The sequence below is a fragment of the Lissotriton helveticus genome, chromosome 11 (genome assembly GCF_964261635.1).
Source record: "Lissotriton helveticus chromosome 11, aLisHel1.1, whole genome shotgun sequence".
NCBI lineage: Eukaryota > Metazoa > Chordata > Amphibia > Caudata > Salamandridae > Lissotriton > Lissotriton helveticus.
Window position 1 is genome coordinate 534,273,306 of NC_136072.1, and position 19,300 is coordinate 534,292,605.

At 43.2% G+C, this 19,300-nt stretch overlaps 1 protein-coding gene across 1 annotated transcript in view; it reads right to left on the reverse strand.

Moving 5' to 3' along the window:
• Nucleotides 1–19,300, reverse strand: part of IKBKB (inhibitor of nuclear factor kappa B kinase subunit beta) — a 543,710-nt gene that overhangs the window by 191,560 nt on the left and 332,850 nt on the right. The window contains exon 13 of the mRNA XM_078666224.1: nt 17,827–17,950. Within this exon, the coding sequence (XP_078522350.1) occupies nt 17,827–17,950 (124 nt within the window). The remainder of the gene's footprint in view (nt 1–17,826; nt 17,951–19,300) is intronic.

Here is a 19,300-nt window from a genome sequence, read left to right on the forward strand (position 1 = left end):
CAGCCAAGGAAACTGATTGGACCAAGATAGATAGAACAACGCAGGAAAGGGACGAGACAGTGCACTCTTTTTATGAAAGGCTGTTGCAGGTGTTCAAAACATACAGTGGTATAGATAACATCGAGATGAAGGACATGACCCACTTCATTTACAGGTTTGTAAACGGTTTAAGACCCGAAATTTGTCAGTGGATAAAAGATAATAAAATCTGTTGGCATACTAAAAAGATGGATGAGGTCCTGCGGTACGCAAAGTACTGTGAGGACGAAATGGCAGAAAAGAAAAAGGCCCTGAAGGAGAAGGTGATGTGGGCTCAAGTAAAGCTCGCAGAACAGCAGGAAAAGCAATTGAATAAGTTAAACAAAATTACTCAGAACCAAGGCCCTGGGGATGGGGGTGGAGGAAGACCTAGAGCTAAAATGAGTAGAGAGGAAGCGAAAAAGAAATTTCCCTGCCACCAGTGCGGAGAAATTGGACATTGGCGAGACGAGTGTCCGTATTTACAAGCTGATAATGCCCAAACACCTGATTTAATTCCACAGACGCAGAATGAAAAACAAAGAAAGACCCAGCAACAGGTAAAAACGATTCAAGTGCCCCGAGCGCCAAAGCCTATATTTAAAGGGAAGTCACCACAGGGTGATGATGTAGAAATCTGGGGAGGCAATGAGGATAGAAATACAGCAACTTCGCAGTATTTGTTGAACGACACCTTTTTCTGTGATGACCAATACTGACGGGGCCTGAGAGGGGAGGACGAGGAGTGCGTACTTGGCGCCTCTTTGCCGGTAGACCAGTCAGGGCCATACATTGAAGGAAAGGTTGATGGAAATGATGTCACCTTTCTATTGGACACTGGTGCTACCCGTTCTACTGTGAGAACAGTGGACGTTCCAAACCTACCCCTCTCGGGAGAAGCAATCCAAGTAGTAGGAGTATCTAATCAATTAATTAGTACACCTGTTACCGAGCCCATGGAGATCTCAATTGGAAACTTTAAACAAATGCACAGATTTGTTGTCTGTGATACCAGTCCGGTAAATTTACTGGGACGTGATTTGCTGTGCAAAATGAATTGTACCATCTTTTGCACACCAAAGGGCGTCGAAATTCAAACCCCAGATGAAGACGGTATCTACAAGCTAATGCTAATTAGACCTGACTCAGAAATAAAACGAATGACTATACAGGACTTACCTGAAGAACTCCAGCAGACAGTGAAGTCAGAAGTATGGGACTTTACAGGAAAGGATGTGGGATTAATGAAAAACATAGATCCCATACAGATAACAATGAAAGAAAATGCAGTTTACCCTAACACTAAGCCTTACAAAATGAGTGCCGAAGTGAGAGCAGGTGTTGCCATTGAAGTACAGAAATTGCTAGAAGCAAACATCATACAGGAAGTAATGAGTAGCCCGTGTAATTCACCCATTATGGGCATTAAAAAGCCTAATGGCAAGTACAGAGTAGTGCAGGACCTGAGAAAGGTAAACAAGATAGTGGTCCCTTGCTGTCCCATTGTCCCAAACCCAGCAGTCATCCTGTATCAGATTCCCTGGGATGCTGAATGGTTCACTGTGATAGACCTATGTCACGCATTCTTTTCGATCCCATTGCATCCAGACAGCAAATTTCTTTTCTCATTTGCTTTCAACAGTCACGTGTATGTTTGGAATAGGGTTCCCCAGGGGTACACAGAAAGCCCCTCTATCTTTAATCAGATCTTGAAAAAATGCCTTGAAACTTTAGTCTTACCTGGAAAATCTGTTTTGGTACAGTACATTGACGACCTATTGGTGGCGTCTAAAAGCCATAAGGATTGCGTGGTTGACACCATTGCCTTACTGAATCACCTGAGTGAAAAGGGACATAAAGTGGCCCCTGAGAAATTACAGTTCTGTTCAAAATCAGTGAAATATCTGGGACACCAGATAGAAAAAGGTATCAGAAAAGTCACATCAGAGAGAGTCAGAATAATTCAAAATATGCAGTTACCCCGTACTCAGAAAGAAATAAGAATGTTCCTCGGAGTTGTAGGTTACTGCAGCCAATGGATTGTGGGATTCGCAGTCCTTGCAAAGCCTTTGATACAAATGACAAAGAAAGGAGCAAAGGACCCAGTTGAATGGAATGACGAGAGCTTAACAGCTTTCACACAGTTGCGAAATTGCCCGTGTACAGCCCCAGCTCTAGGAATGCCTGACTACTCCAAGGAGTTTGGCTTATTCTGTGACACTAGTGACAATTGTGCATTGTCAGTCCTGACTCAGGAGCATGGGTTGACCAGAAGGCCTGTGGCATATTTTTCTGCCACTTTGGATCCAGTGGCTGCTGGACTACCTGGATGTCTAAAAGCAGTAGCTGCAACTTGCACCAGTTTAGAACAGAGTGAGTCTATCATTATGGGACATCCTGTAACTGTATATGTTCCACATGCAGTTGTGATCCTATTGACTCGTACAAAAACTCAGTATCTCACCCCTAGTCGGCTGACTAAATATGAGAGGATTCTCATGGGTGCTGCAAATATCGTTATTACCCGATGTAACATTTTAAACCCTGCCACTCTACTCCCAGACTCAATGGTAATGGAAGATAAGGGAGATAATGAGCATGACTGCATTGACCTGACAGAGTTCAGTACAAAACCTCGCCCAGACATTAAAGAAACTCCTTTGCCTGTACATGATGAGGAATGGTTCGTGGATGGTTCATGCTTAAGACATGAACTAGGAGGCCTAAGTGCTGCCTATGCTGTGGTCACGTTAAGTAAAATTGAAGAAGCATCTTATCTATTTGGAGTAAAGTCTGCACAAGTAGCCGAATTGATCGCCCTGATAAGAGCTTGCAAATTGGGAAAAGACAAAAAAGTAACAGTGTATACTGATAGTCAGTACTGTTACGGGGTTGTGCATGACTTTGGCCAGTTATGGCTACAAAGAGAATTCCTGACTTCTTCAGGTACCCCCAAAGCCTTTGATACAAATGACAAAGAAAGGAGCAAAGGACCCAGTTGAATGGAATGACGAGAGCTTAACAGCTTTCACACAGTTGCGAAATTGCCCGTGTACAGCCCCAGCTCTAGGAATGCCTGACTACTCCAAGGAGTTTGGCTTATTCTGTGACACTAGTGACAATTGTGCATTGTCAGTCCTGACTCAGGAGCATGGGTTGACCAGAAGGCCTGTGGCATATTTTTCTGCCACTTTGGATCCAGTGGCTGCTGGACTACCTGGATGTCTAAAAGCAGTAGCTGCAACTTGCACCAGTTTAGAACAGAGTGAGTCTATCATTATGGGACATCCTGTAACTGTATATGTTCCACATGCAGTTGTGATCCTATTGACTCGTACAAAAACTCAGTATCTCACCCCTAGTCGGCTGACTAAATATGAGAGGATTCTCATGGGTGCTGCAAATATCGTTATTACCCGATGTAACATTTTAAACCCTGCCACTCTACTCCCAGACTCAATGGTAATGGAAGATAAGGGAGATAATGAGCATGACTGCATTGACCTGACAGAGTTCAGTACAAAACCTCGCCCAGACATTAAAGAAACTCCTTTGCCTGTACATGATGAGGAATGGTTCGTGGATGGTTCATGCTTAAGACATGAACTAGGAGGCCTAAGTGCTGCCTATGCTGTGGTCACGTTAAGTAAAATTGAAGAAGCATCTTATCTATTTGGAGTAAAGTCTGCACAAGTAGCCGAATTGATCGCCCTGATAAGAGCTTGCAAATTGGGAAAAGACAAAAAGTAACAGTGTATACTGATAGTCAGTACTGTTACGGGGTTGTGCATGACTTTGGCCAGTTATGGCTACAAAGAGAATTCCTGACTTCTTCAGGTACCCCCATTCGGAATGGAAAAGTGGTCCAAGACCTTTTAGAGGCAATCCAATTACCAAAAGAATTGGCAGTGGTCAAATGTGTTGCTCATAAGAAGGGCCTTGACCCTGTATCTTTGGGAAATGATTTCGCTGATCGGGTGGCAAAACAATGTGCTATGGAACAAATGAGAATAAATCCCAATCGGGGTGGGGTTGGAAACAGCTGCCAACTTAGAATGTTTGAAGAAGTGCCTACATGGGATGAAGTGAGAGAATGGCAGCATGTGACGCCCTGGGAAGAGAAAGAGAAATGGAAAGAACAAGGTTGTAAGCCGAGACGTGAGGATGGTGTCATTGTGGGCCCAAATGGTATGCCTGTATTACCAAGACACCTGCTTGCCCCAATGGCTCGATTGATACATGAGGGATCACACATTGGGAGGGACGCCATGGTTCTGGTATTTCAACAGACTTGGTACAACAAGAAATTCAGGAAGGTAGCAGAATCTCTCTGCCAGAGGTGCTTGACCTGTCAGCAGTTCAACGCTTGCAAAAGAACAGTAGTTGAACTGATGAAAATTGGGAGATCAGGGGGTCCCTTTGTGAGAATACAAATTGATTTCATTACCATGCCTCGTTGTGAGGGAAAAAGGTATGTCCTTGTCATTGTCTGCCTATTTTCAAAGTGGGTGGAAGCTTACCCTGCCCCACAGAATGACGCCATAACAGTAGCTAAGCTCCTACTAAAAGAATTGATACCTAGATTCGGGGTTCCAGTCTTTATTGACTCAGATAGAGGCGGACATTTTCAGAATGAAATTTTGGCCCAGCTTTGCAAAGCATTCGGGATCACACAAAAGCTGCACTGTGCATATCATCCAGAGGCTTCTGGAGTGGTAGAACAAATAAATGGCACTATAAAAAATAGATTGGCAAAAATGTGTGATTCTACTGGCTTGAACTGGATAAATGCCTTGCCTCTTGTTCTGATGGGACTCAGAAGCATTCCAGATCGAAGAACAGGCCTGAGCCCCCATGAGATATTGATGGGAAGAGTGATGAGACAAGCGTGGGTACCAGGATACAAACTGTTAAGCATTTCTGATGATTTGGTACTTGAATACTGCAAGCAACTGGGTGACCAAGTGCGTTCTATCTCTCGCCAGATTGGGACAGACGCCGTCGCCAACCCGACAACCCCAGTTCACAAATTGGTTCCTGGTGACTGGGTTAAGATAAAGAAGCATACTCGTTCAAGTTGCCTTGAGCCAAGGTGGGGGAAAAAGCGCCAAGTAATCCTGGTAACAACGACCGCTGTGAAGTGTGCAGGCGTGCCCAAGTGGATCCATGCCAGCCATACCCAGAAGGTGATACCCGACGAGGAACCTGGAGCCGAAGGTCGTCCCGCTGAGGGGTCTACAGACGTTGGTCCTGAAGTAGCTGATATCAGACGGCCGAGCACCAGTCCCGTTGAGGGTCCTTTAGGCGTTGGTCCAGAGGTAGCCGATGACGTATGGCCAAGCACCAGCACTGCCGAGAATCCCACAGAGGTTGGTCCGAAAGTAGCTGATGACGAGCTGCAGAAGATTTGGCCAGAGGATTGGATACCCATAATCGACCTTACTGGAGATCCACTCAGAACAAGAGAGCGAATAAGAGAAGACAGAGAGGGGAATAGAGAGGTCGAGCAAGGCACAGGCGAAGACCCTCAGATCATTGAGATTCACATCAAATCTGAGGACGAAGAAGAAGGTCAGACAGGGACAGAACAAGTGATCGATACTCCTCCACTGACTCCTGATATCGAAAAGGGACAGACTAGACATAGTGTAATAGTTCGAGCAGAAGAAAAACAAGGGATCGAAGTGCTCGAGCAGGATCAGGCAGAACTAAGAGAACATGTTCAGGACATAGAAACAGAGACATTTGAAAGCGAAACGCAAAATATACCTGAACCAGGCCAGCTTAGTAACCAGGCAGAAGAAATAGATACAAGACCTGGGACTAGTCAGACAGAAAGGGAGAAAGCAGAAATTGAAGTGCCCCAAACAAGTGAAAATAAAAGGACATTAGAAGAAAGCCAAATAACAGTGCCAGCTAAAAGACTCAAGAAAAAGAAGCACATTGAGCCAAGGTATATTAAGAGACTAAAATTAAGAATAAAAACAGTCCAAGAGAAACTTGCAGACATAAGAAGAAGTCCCCGAATTGCAGAAATACCTGAAGATAACTCCAAGAGAAGGAGTGAAAGAATAAAAAGACAAAACGAAAAAGACAAGGATCCGGAGTGGACCTACTTAATCTTGGAAAACTTTGAGAATCTTGATATTACTGACGAAAGCGACGGAGAACAGATTACTGATTATTCTGCAGAGGAAGAGGAAGAACCGCCGTGAAATTGCACAGCAATAAAAATACCTGAGAAAAGCTGCAAAGAGGGGTTGAAATTTCCTTCTGAGCCAAAATGTCTGATTCAAACGTGAGTGGTAGACCTAGCCGCAGTTGTTGCAAAACATGCTGCAAGGTGTGTATATGTAGTATAGTTATAGTAATATTAATTTGGATAGGATTAACAGTTTTCATTCCCTTTATGGTTAGCAAAAATACTAATATTGACCCTACTCAGATTACCGACACTGAAGAACTGACAACACGAAGTGTAGAAAGACGTGAAAAAGCACTCAGACAGACAAAACGAGACTTAGAAGCATCAGATGAGGAAGGACTACATTACCACGGAGTTAGAAACAAGACACACTTAAATGTTTTCGCAAACTTATTAGTGCGTTACGTAGAAACTATGGAGATAGAGGATTGCTATGTCTGCATGAAGCTACCTACTTCTGTGGCTGAAGGCGTGACATATCATCACCTACCTCTGACCTATGGAATCTCCTGTAGTATTTTGGCAAGCTTATTTTACAAAAGAGGACCGTTACAGTACTATTACTCTAACAATGACGTGATCTTTTCTGAACTTCCCATCCGTGGAAATCTGAATCCTGTACATACCAAAAGTGACGTAATACGATATATGGGAGACTACTTTCTGACTATAGGCAATATAGACATAGCTGAAGCACACAGAGATAACTTGACCTGTACATTACATGAACAAGAAAAGATATTTTTAAACATGGCAGAGAAAAGAAGGGAGAGTTTCCAAAGAAAGGCTAATGACAAGAGGCAGAAAACATCTAAATGGGCTGAGAACATGGAAAGCACCTCAAATGGCGGGGCAGGGCCTGCTTTGTTGCTGGATTTCGAAAAGAAAGGGAAACTCTGTCTTCACCGCGAGAAGACTAGTTATTATAATAACATTTTCATTGGTTCCAGTCAATGTGAACACAATTACAAAGTAATTGGAGGTTGGGGTTTCAAAAATGGGTCAGAGCCTGTGTTTCCTGGAATTTATTATATATGTGGAGACAAGGCTTATTTCAAATTGCCGGATCACTGGTATGGAAGCTGCTATTTTGGCATTGTCTTCCCGAAAATATACCATGTGAATGAAATTGCTGGAAGCAATGAAAATACTAATGGCTTAGTGCGTAGCAAAAGAGAAAGCGTAGGTGAAATAATGGGTAGTATTTTTAGTGCACTGATACCTGGAGTGGGAGTGGTTCTGAACACTCACAGAATTTGCAAATTGTCCACTATAGTGGATGTGCTGTCTACTGACACAGCTCATGGATTTCTGCTGGTCAATACTGAAATGGTTGCGATCAGATCAATGGTTTTGCAGAACAGACTTGCTCTTGACACCCTATTAGCAAAAGAGGGCGGAGTCTGCCGGATGTTGAAGGCGCAACATTGTTGCACTTACATTCCGGACAAAAGCGTACAGCTCAAAAGATATGTGAAAAACATTACTAATTTGGAAAAGGAACTCAAACCACTCGAGGTTGACAGTGCCTGGAAGAGACAGGTTGATGGTCTCTCCAATGTAGGCCATTGGTTTGCTAGTTTAGGTAAAAGCTTATTGTTAAAGGTACTGATGCCAATTGGAGTGATAGGTCTTATCCTATTTCTCATATTCGTCTGTTGCAAATGTCGCAAACACACAAAGAAATACCAAGTGAATGCGAGAGGAGTGAAACGGAGTGCGGATGAGCTTGAATTGGAAGAAATAAATAATAAGATTTATAAAAAGGTGAAAAATTCTCACCCTACCTTAAATGAGAAAGAGAAACTGAATCGCCTGTTGGAAGAGATAGAAATGTACAAGGTGTGAAAGAAAGTTGGCATCTGGTTCCATTTTCTTTTTGTGATGATAGTAAATATCATCAAAGAGGGGATTGATAGAGCAAGATTTCGCATCGCGACTTGCTCGAGTCAAGAACCTCGAAAATCTATTATAATCTCGTAACTTAAATTGTTCGTTTCACTAATTTTATGTATTTTGAATGTGCGTGGGTATCATAGAGATGCTTGCTTATGTGTTTTACTAATACGAATAATTCTCGTTCCTAAAATGGCCGCTGCTTGACTTTCTCTCTCCTGCGCATGCGTCAGTCACACTCACGTGACTACACGTAGAGATAGTTTTGGAGGGAAAGGGTGCGCATGCGTAATCGCCTTAAAATGGCAGCTTAATGTGATAATGAAGTGAAGCTCATGCTATTGCTCATCGTGTTGTTATGTGTAGCACTTACCCGTAATTGCATAGTATATTTTTATGATGATAAACGTGAAGTACGAAATTATGACATGTAATGCCTTCATTTATTTCCATGTGCTAATTTGTTTTCGCTTACTTTTCATGTATCCGCGGCACTGATGGGTGATGGGGCTGGGGAGTCCATCTTGGAGGGCACTACTGCGCCGAATCAGTCGATGGTGCGGTGGCATTGAAACCAAGCCAAAGAAGGTTGATGCCAGAGCATGCATGGGAAGATGCACCTTCACCCAGCGAGAAAGCCTAACTTGTACCCTATTTGAATACATTGTAATTCTTTCCTTTGTATTCCCTGCGACTTCTCGTGGGAACCCAAATCTTGCTAGGCGGCACCTTAAGATGCAAAATAGGCCTTAGAATAGTCTGTTCTGATTGGTGTGTTAACCAAATCCTACCTTAGGACCAATCCAAATTGGGGATTCTGACACTTTGCAACATTTGGGGGGTGGTACCCTGTCCCAAAACAGTATATCTAGCCTAGGTTTAGCTAGAGAAATTGTCCGACTTGTCTGAATAGCTGACCTGTCACTGACCCAACGCACTCAATAGGTGACTTGATACAGAGGTGCTGCGGAGCTCTCTGTCCGAAATCTGACCATAGACTCTGAAGGTTTTACTGAACCTTAAGTGCTGGCGGAGCACTTTCCTGGGAAATTCGCTGACCCAATCGGGGTCCTGATCGATAGCTGCAGAGAGGGTGGAGCGCTGGCGTTGCTTCCAAACTGCGGGTGCTGGTCGTATCCTGGTGGTCCTGTCCTGATCCTAATCTGGGTTTCCTGTCCTGTCCTGGGGTGTCCATTCTGCACCTGCTGTCCCACTGAGGGTTATCCTTCCTTGAGGGTTTTCCTGTCCTTAACTGACCCGTGGCCAGGGTTGGTTTTCACACCAGTCTAGGTAAATATTGCTCTGAAATTCTTAAACTGCACCTTTCTATTTTTCTGTCTTTGCTTCAATAAAGACGTACCTTTGCATATGAATAATTTTCCATGCTTTTCGCAACTATTGCATATCACAAAGTCATTTGCATTTTTATTTCATAGCGTGTTCCTATGTTACCCTACCTTTTAGAAATCATTTTCTGCATTGCTGTTTGCAATTTTCTGTTATGGTCCCTAAGTTTCTCTCATAAAACTGACTAAAGTAACCCCGATTATAACGTGTTCACTTTGCCCTTACCTTAGTTTCCCTCTCACTTAGCGTGTTCCCTGTCGCACTAGCATTTTTGATAAAACTCAATGATTGCCCTTTTAGTTCTTTTATATAGTTATGTACTCTTTGCAAATCTGGTTTTAGACTGTCTCCTTGTAGTGGAATGTATATTTTAAGAGATTGAAATTCTAAGATAAACTTTCAAAACTTCCAGTTGTCCGTGGTCATTTCATGAAGTAAAGGTTTTAGTGTTGGGTTTTGTATTTCGCTGCCTTTCCTTTTACAGCTAGCTCCCTGACCCATCGTGGTCATAGGTACCCATAACAGTGGATGGTAAATTGGGTACACTGGAAATAATAAGAAAGGGAACTCACAATTATTGGTAGTAGATTGTGTGGTCACCTGATCAATGTGTATGATAAAGTAAAGTATATGGGCCCGAAGCCAGAAGTGGCGAAATTATTGGTTGGGTGACCCGCGATCTCTAGCAACTGCACCACAAATTTTATCTCATAGTAGTATATAGTTTACATAAAATTTGTCTCACAGATGTATTAAACATTTCTTATGTTGGGGTAAGACATTTCAGTGAACCAATGGATCATTAAACCGTCTTCCTTCTATTGTAAAAGGGAGGCCATAATACCAAGAAAAGTAATTAAAGTTAATGTCATCTTTAAAATCTTCAAAATGGTCATGAAGATTTCCCATAATGAAAATGCAAACAATGAATATTACAATTTCCCACTATGAAGATGAATTTGCTCCCAAGAGCCAAATATTCGTATATAAACTACAAATGTTTCCACAATAGTCCCATGACTACAGCCCACATACTGTTCCATGCCCTGTTCTCATTTTTAATGAAAAAGTACTTCTAAAACTTGAGCACTATTGGGTACCTGTGACAGAACAATTCGAGATGGACCATAAGAAGTTTCTGCAGCAGAAAACTTCATTTTGAGAAGATGAGATAGCCTCCTGGTAATGTTTCGACTGTGTCCGCGAGCAAGGGTTTGAGAACATCTTTTTGGGTTAAGGTTACCCTAAACTTTGCAGAGATTGCAAAATCATTGAATGCTGCTAGGGGATTCTGTTTTAGTCCAGCCTATACCCGCTATACCCAGGCAATCTTTTCAGAGTGCTTGCTGCTCCGTGTGTGAGCAACAGCAGTTTAAGCAACGAAGGCTTCATACCAAGCAATACTAGAGCACGCTACCGCTGCACCCACCCAAAAATAAGCAATTAGTATAGCCAATAGGTCTCACTTTTTGGCACTTTTAAGTGTGGCCTTACAGCATCTGATCCAGGGTGCTGTTTGCTGCCAAGTATTGGCGAGATACGAGGTCTAGTGCTCTCAACTGTCTCTACCTTTAATTCCTTATTCAGAGGATTTTCCTCTATGGTGTTTCTGTGAGGGTCATGAAGTACGGGCGGGCATGGTGCTGTCTTAGTCACACATTCGTTAGCTGGCCCCTCGGAGCTTCCTACATCCTGCCGCTACTTTTGCTGTACAGACCGGACTTAGCGGCAGGACGTGGGCAGTTCCGAGGTGCCAGCTCTTCGGCTGATTTCCTTATTCAGAAGATTTTCCAGCGTCCAATTTCACAAACGTGAAATATCAAAGCTGGTTGCCAAAGGAACTGGGAGAAATCCCAAATCCAATCTCGAAGATAGAAAACTTAGGAGTCTACTTTTTTCTTTGAAGGCACAGCCAAACTGAGGAACTCGCTCGCTCTGGCACTTAAGGTGGAAAGCAATCTTTTGGCGATTCACACACTTCTAAAAACTAGGGTGTCTGCAATCTGGACTGGGGAATGCGTAAACAAAAAGCCAACATTTCAAACTAACGCACAAACGAAATGAAAATAGTGTGCTTCAACAAACCTACATGCACAAAAGGGCCAGCCTACGAGTAAAGAAATGGTCCATGGGAGGGATTGACACACAAAGGAGGAACCTACAACAAACGTTAACCACAGAAGCAGGCCTTTGCAAAGGACAAACAAAGCAGCAAATTAAAAGTGATAGGGGGCTGTAAGCCCACAGATACAGCATGTCTCAGTGCATGCTCTGGACACTTGTCTATTTGAGTTGTCTACAGGCATTCCCTACACCCACCGCATTGCTCTCATTAGGACTGTTTAGCTGCATATTTTCAAATCAGAATTTCTCTTGAATTTATTTGATAGAATATGGCTGTCAAAACAGAACTAATGTCATCCATACACCACCTTTCTCGTCCAAACCGTACTTCACAAAAGCAGGGGTCCCTCAAGGTTCTATCATCTCGCCCATGGTTTTCAACATCTACATGAAGTCATTACCAGTACTGATCAATAAATGTCACCTCACGTGCTATAACTATGCAGATGACACTCAAATACTCCTGCAACTGGAATTCCCCAAAGACATAGGAAAATCACCAATTCTGAGCTGTCTCAGAGCCGTGGATCAGTGGATGACTTGGAGCTATCTCAAATTGAATGCTTCAAAAACTGAAATACCCCCTTGCCGCATGGCCAAATGAACTGGGATCACCACCTAAAGTATCGAAGGAAGTAAGAAACCTCAGAATGACCATGGACTCCAAGCTGTCGAATGCCCAAGTGGACAAACTAGCAAGATCAAGCTTTGTCACTATAAAAACCCTGCAACTAATTTTCCCTTATTTGGGATTTCCACACAAGGCTCAAGCTACCTTCTCCCTTGTTCTGTCCAAACTCTATTACGCCAATAGCCTCTACCAAGGATCACCTTTAACGACCATGAAAAGACTACAACGGATTCAGAACTCAGCTGCCAGACTACTCCTGCATATCAAAGCGCGAGACCACATCTCCCCTGCCTTGAAAGCCCTGCATTGGTTACCGGTTGCCAGAAGATCCACATTCAAACTGCTTTGTATGACCCACAAAGCAATACATGGAATGGGATCGCTCTTCATCAGAAATAAAATCATCAGACACATTCAACAAAGGAACCTCTGTTCTAAAGGAGCATCTCGCCTCAAAATCCCAATATACAAGAAAAAAAACATGGGTGACACATCCTTCTCCGTTCAAGCAGCCAAACTATGGAACTCTTTACCTCCCAACATAAGGTCCACCGACAACTACTTTATCTTCAGAAAACTACTCAAGAATTTGTTCTTTCCCACATAAGCACCATACGCAAACAGATATTTACAGCATATCCCTCTGTATATAAGCATTTGTTTTCCCTATAGATATGTACCTATATTTGTGTATTGCTTTGTATAAACATGTAAAATAATTATGTTGTTGAGAGGAAGAAAAAAAAAAGCAATATTAATAATAAATAAAAATCAACTTTGGTCTACATGTAAATACTTCCATTGTGCATCTATGTACCTTCCATGTACTTGGATCTGTGTGTCTGTTACTTTTCTCCTGAAAAAGCATATCCAATGCACTACCCTATTTCTCATCCTGTGCCTCTATCAATATCTTTAATCTACATATACTTACCTCCTTTATGTATCTAAATACTTTCAATGTACTTATGGATCTATATATTTATCACTTTCGTCTAATTTAGCATTTCCAATGCACTGCCCGATTTCTCAACCTATACTTATCTCAATATATCTTCTAGCCCAACCTTAGGACTCATCTCAAACTTCTTTCTACTACTCTTTCCAATGCACTACCCTATCTCTCATCCTATACATCTATCTATCAATATATCCTCTACATCCACTCTCTCATTTATCCCAAACCCCATACCACTACTATGATCCCCCCAAAAAACTTTCTAGACTCTCTCCTACTCTACTCCTCCTTGCATCATCTGACACCTTTTTTTACTATATTAAATCAAAGGGAGGGAGAAGGAAGGAATTGTGGTCCACACGGCTTCCTTATTTGTATATCCAAAAATCAATTTTGATACATTACGGCTGAAACATGTCGACCTTTTTACGGACATTTACAAGTGCGGGTGATTCCTAACTAATTTCTATCAACTCTGAAGCCATATGTATTAAAGGCCTTTGTGAATCTGGATATATGAGTTTTTTATATAAAAAATTCCCCTCTGTGAGATCTATAAAAAAATGTTTTTAAATCACCGATCACTACCGCTTTAACCAGGGGTTACCTCCGGGTGGAGGAAGCATGACCAGTAACCCGATGATGACGCTGTCCTGTCCCTAAGGGGTAAGGCGGAGAACCAAGATATACCGCCACCACCGACGTCCGTACGTGAATGAGGACTTTTTATTGTCACAGAGCACTAAAAATGAAACTCTAGTTACGCAGGACAAGTGGTCCACCCCCCAATTGATTTTTGGACCTTTTTAGGTTTTGCCTGACGAAAGCTGCGCTCTGCGCAGCTTTTTCGCGCAGGCGAAAACCTAATGACTATGGTATGGGAGTCAGGAACGGCCCCCGTCTTTCATTGGCTAGCTCCATAAATGGAGGCTAGGCATTGGAAGACGGGCCTGTCCGTCAATGCCGGACCAGATTCGGGGGCGTTCCCGAGAATTTTTGGCTTTTGGCTACTTCACGCTACGTCAGCCGAAAGCCAAAAATTCTCGGGAACGCCCCTGAATCTGGTCCGGCATTGCCGGCACCCGCCTTCCTGCTCGGGGCCGTGAGAAGGAGCCCGCAGCCGCCGCCCCGTCTTCGGCGAGGCCCCGGAGAGGAGGAGCCTCGCCCGACGCCAACCGGAGGAGAACCAGCGGAACACTGGAGAGACCGAGGAGAACGCCCGGTGAGTGATATGGGCTGGGGGGAGCTCTGGTGACGCTGTGGTGCCTGCGAGAGGCACAGTGTTGGCAGGCAAGGTGAGCGGCACCGTCTGGTCAGAGGGCCGCTCCCACAGGAGGCCCCTTTTCTTCCTGAGTCCCCCGAGCGGGACTCCATCGTAACGGCAGCAGACGAGCGGCCCTGTGGCAGCGGGCCGCTCCGCCAACGTGGGGCATTGTTTGTTTTAAGAGCCTAGTGACAGGCTCCGGGGGCATTTTCATTTACAGAGAGCCCAGAGGGGCTCAGCGGGCACCTTGGTGATGTCGAGCCCCCAGAGGGGGGGCTCCAACGACGGTCGCATTTTTGTTAAGACCCTGCTTTGACTTGTAACTGGGGTGATTGTTTGGGTTCTAGTGCTACAGATCACGGTGGGCCTGATTCCCGTGCTTGTCGTGTGGATGATTACCTGGCTGGTTCTGCGGCTTGCTATTAGGATGTTTGCTAGGTGGGTTCTTAAAGGGAATTTAGGTGGATTCTCTGCATTGAATGTGGTTTTATGACGATGGCTTGGCTGGGTTCTAGAATTTGACCTTATGATTACTTTGCAGGATATGGTACATGTCCTTAACATGATTTATTAACTAAGTGTCCTGTTTTGCAATGATTTCACTGATGGGTCTGGTGTTGTCCTCTGCTTTGTGTCCATCTCATTGTGTGTCCTTCTAAGGTATTCTGGAATGTGAAGTGTGGTGTCAGGTGTGTCTGTGCCGTTCTGCCCTCCGTTACAATCACCCCACCCCCCTCGATTTTGTGTCCTTCTGCCCTCTGTCTGCCTAGTGTTTTGTGCCGTTCTGCCAACCCTTAGAATCATCCCCCCTTGTTTTTGTGTCTGTTTGCCTCGTGATTTGTGCCGTTCTGCCCTCCGTTAGAATCATCCCCCCCTCGTTTTTGTGTCCTCCTTCCCTCTGTCTGCCTGGTGTTTTGTGCCGTTCTGCCCTCTGTTACAATCACCCCCCCTCTTTTTTGTGTCCTTCTGCCCTCTGTCTGCCTCGTGATATGTGCCGTTCTGCCCTCCGTTACAATCACCCCCCTCGTATTTGTGTCCTTCTGCCCTGTCTGCCTGGTGTTTTGTGCCGTTCCTCCACCTGAACTGAGCCCTTTAAAATAAGGCTATGCTCCAAAAAGTACCGCAGCCCCCTGCCCTGAACCATGAAAAACTGCCCCCTACCTCCGTGAAGTACTCTGACTCTGCTCCCTACCCTCCCTTGGCGCCTAAAACTGTCCCCTGCCATGCACCCTACAAAGCCTCGACTTAGTAAACAGTCCCTTCTCTGTGTGCTTCGAGGCCGTAAAATGTAAGCCTAGGCACAAATGGATGGTTGGATTTGTAGGGTAAAGTTTTATTTAATGTGATTTTATGTAGCGCAAACTTTACCCGAAGGTGTCGGAGCGCTTTACATAAGGACTTTGGATTACATGCGTTAAGTAAAAGATACAAACAGGAAAACAATTGAAATGTACTAGATGTAGTCACACAAAGAAGAGACTGTTGATTCTCGTTATATTTCTATATACATATAGAAGGGATATGAATAGATGTACTGCAAGAGTCACATAGGAATGTTAGAGTAGAAAGGTCTACTGCATATACTAGTGAATACCGTCATCTCTATATACAGAAAAAAGGAGTTATATTTAGAGGGGTCGGAGTGGGACGCAGTGGGTGGATGGATGTATGCATGATGCATGGATGTATGGGTGGATGCATGGATGGGTTGTTGGTTGGATGGGTTGGTGGATTGCATAAATTGTTGAGGGATTGGCTGTATATATGCATCTATCCATCCACCCATCCATGCATCTATCCATACACCCATCCATCCATACACCCATCCATGCATGCACCCATCCATGCATCCACCAACTCATCCATGCAAGCATTACAACAAGAGCCCGCAGCTCTCCTTCGTCTCTCCTCGCCCCCCCTTCCCTGAGCCCGCAGATCTCCTTCATCTCTCCTCGCCCCCCCTTCCCTGAGCCCGCAGCTCTCCTTCGTCTCTCCTCGCCCCCCCTTCCCTGTGCACTGCCCTGCTATTGTAAATGACAATGCCATTTATTTGTTAAAAAAAACATAAATAAAAATAATGTCAAGAGCAATGCCAATAGCTCTAACTTTAACAAAGGCAAAACCATTGCATTGTAAATGCTTGTTTACTATACCGATCCCCTAAAACAAACCTTTCTAAACTCTTCCCTCTGACTCCTCCCCTCCCAAAGTCCTTTTTACTCATCCAAAAGCCTCATCCTGCTGCTGAGACCTAAAAAAAATAATTTATCCTTCACTCTTTTATTCCTCAACTATCCTTTTCAATCAAAATTAACTAATTCACCACTAATCCTTTATGGGTTACAGAGTAGCGTGCTACTAGCCAATAAAGCGTCTCAACACCCCATCAGGGTTACAAGCGCTATATAAATGCAAACTTTTTCCCTTTTCTACCACTCCCCAACCCTTCTCAATCAAAAGAAATGACTAACATATCCACCACTAAAATTACTTTTATATTTCACCATACTAATTCAACACTAATCCTTATGGGTTCCAGAGTAGCGTGCTACTTGCACTTCAAAACCCCATCAGGGGTAGCAAGCGCTTTATAAATACAAACCTCTTTCCCTCTTCTATCCCACCACATACACTTCTCTACCCAAATAACTGAATAACCTATCCACTACTCAAATTACTTCATATTTTACTATACTAATTGCCAACATTAATCCTTTATGGGGTCTGGAGTGCCGTGCTACTCGCCAGAAAAGCGCTTCAACATCCATCAGGGGTAACAAGTGCTATATGAATGCAAACCTTTCTCCCCCTTTTATCCCTCTGCTATCTTTCTCACTCCAAATAACTGATTAATATCCACCACTGAAATTACTTTTATATTTCAGCATATTAATTCAATACTAATCCTTTATGGGCTTCCTGAAAATAGCGTGTTTCAACACACCATCATGGGTAACAAGCGCTATATAAATACAGACCTTTTTTCCTCCTCTATCCTTCTGCTATCATTGTAATACAAATCCAAATAACTGACTAACCTACCCACCACTTAAAATGTACTTGTATGTTTCACTATACTAATTCAACACTAATACTAGTAGCGTGCTACTCGCCGAAAAGGCGCTTAGACGACTCGTCAGGGGTAGTAAGCGCTATATAAATTCAATTACAATACAATGCAATACATAGAAACCATAAAAATGACCCCTCACGCCTGCTTTGAGAATGCTTCCTCAAGCTATGCAAGTACTAAGAAAAGCCATACAATTGCCCAAACATGAACTTCTTTCCAGGTAAGTGAGAAATTTAAGGTGTTCTCTCGGCACATATGCCTTGGAAAGAGTTTAATGTTTTCAATGTAACCAATCAATAGACTTCCTTACAAGGCTGATCGTTGTCCCTGCTGCAGTCGATTACAATCTTCCTTCAGTGTACGGACTGTATGCCAGGCCTGACCCCAGACCTTCCTCAGCTGCTGATAAGAAAATTGCCGCTTAGGATCCTGAACTATCAAAAAGAAAAAGAAACAGAATGATGAAAACCAAAGACAAATGTTACAGAACCAAAGTAACAGTCACAAACATTGTTACAACTCTAAAAATGAAACAAGCAAAGACAAAAATAACTATCATCAGGGTGACAAGTACAATAATAAATATTAAAAATGACAACTATCAAAACAAGAAATACAGCTGTGGCCACTATACATCCCAAAAATAACACAAACATACCAAACGCCTGTACAACTATCCCCACTTAAGAGAAATCACCCATGCTACTAATATTAAAAGGACCAACCTCACCCCCCAACATCAGAAAAAAATATCAAAAGCCAGTCAACATAGGAATATCCAAGATTACTGTCAAAATGAAACAAAATAGTTGAAAGACAACAAAACCTTACCCAACCACAAACATCTGAGACGAACCCAGCTGCCAACAAATGCTAGTGCAACTTAATCACTGCAAACCTCGAGATCAGCTCAACAATACTTCACAACTGTCTAAAGAGTAGACAAATTATCCTCTTGTACCACCTCACTCAACTACTCCTTCATATTTCACCTAACCCTCAGACAACTTGAATTTCATAATTTCTTCATTAGTAAATACTCAAACCTCTATTCTATTGTGCCTTTCTCCCACTCTACGAACCTCTTTCTTTGTGACTTGCATCAACCTAATATCCAATTAAAGCTCGACTAACACTACAGAGAACACATGCCACCCAATCCAAAGACACCTGCTCCACTTCATTCAGCCTTGGTTCATCATACATACTAGGCCACCCAGCAATCTATATTGGATGCTCTGACCACAACACCACATAATGTACCATCTACCAACCTCAGTATGCACATCCTAGCAAACACAGACCTCCAAAAGGTTTGTATTTCATTCAAAAGGTTACAGATGGGTTCAAGTCATATAAACATGCTCTCAAGCAACACCAACTACATCGTAGACATCAACACTAGGGTAAATAGTCTCAACCAAATGCCATAACACTGCTGACTACATACCACCCCAAGCCTCTTCACTTCAATCACAGAACACCTAAAGAGTAATAAGAGATCCACAACATACATACGTGGTAGCACTAATCCCAACTCACGTCAGACTTCTGAAGTCTGCGCCCTACACACAGAAAGAAGTATTCCTGTCAAAATATAACTATTTCACAATATCGCGCAAGCTAATAACTAAAGCAAAGCACTTTTTATAGACATCTAATAGTGCAGTAAATCCATACCTTAACAATTTGTACCTAGCATCACCAAGAGAAATTTGCAGTGGGCAATCCATCTTTCCTTGATAAGATCAACTAAATCAAGCATAATATAGTTATGAGACAAT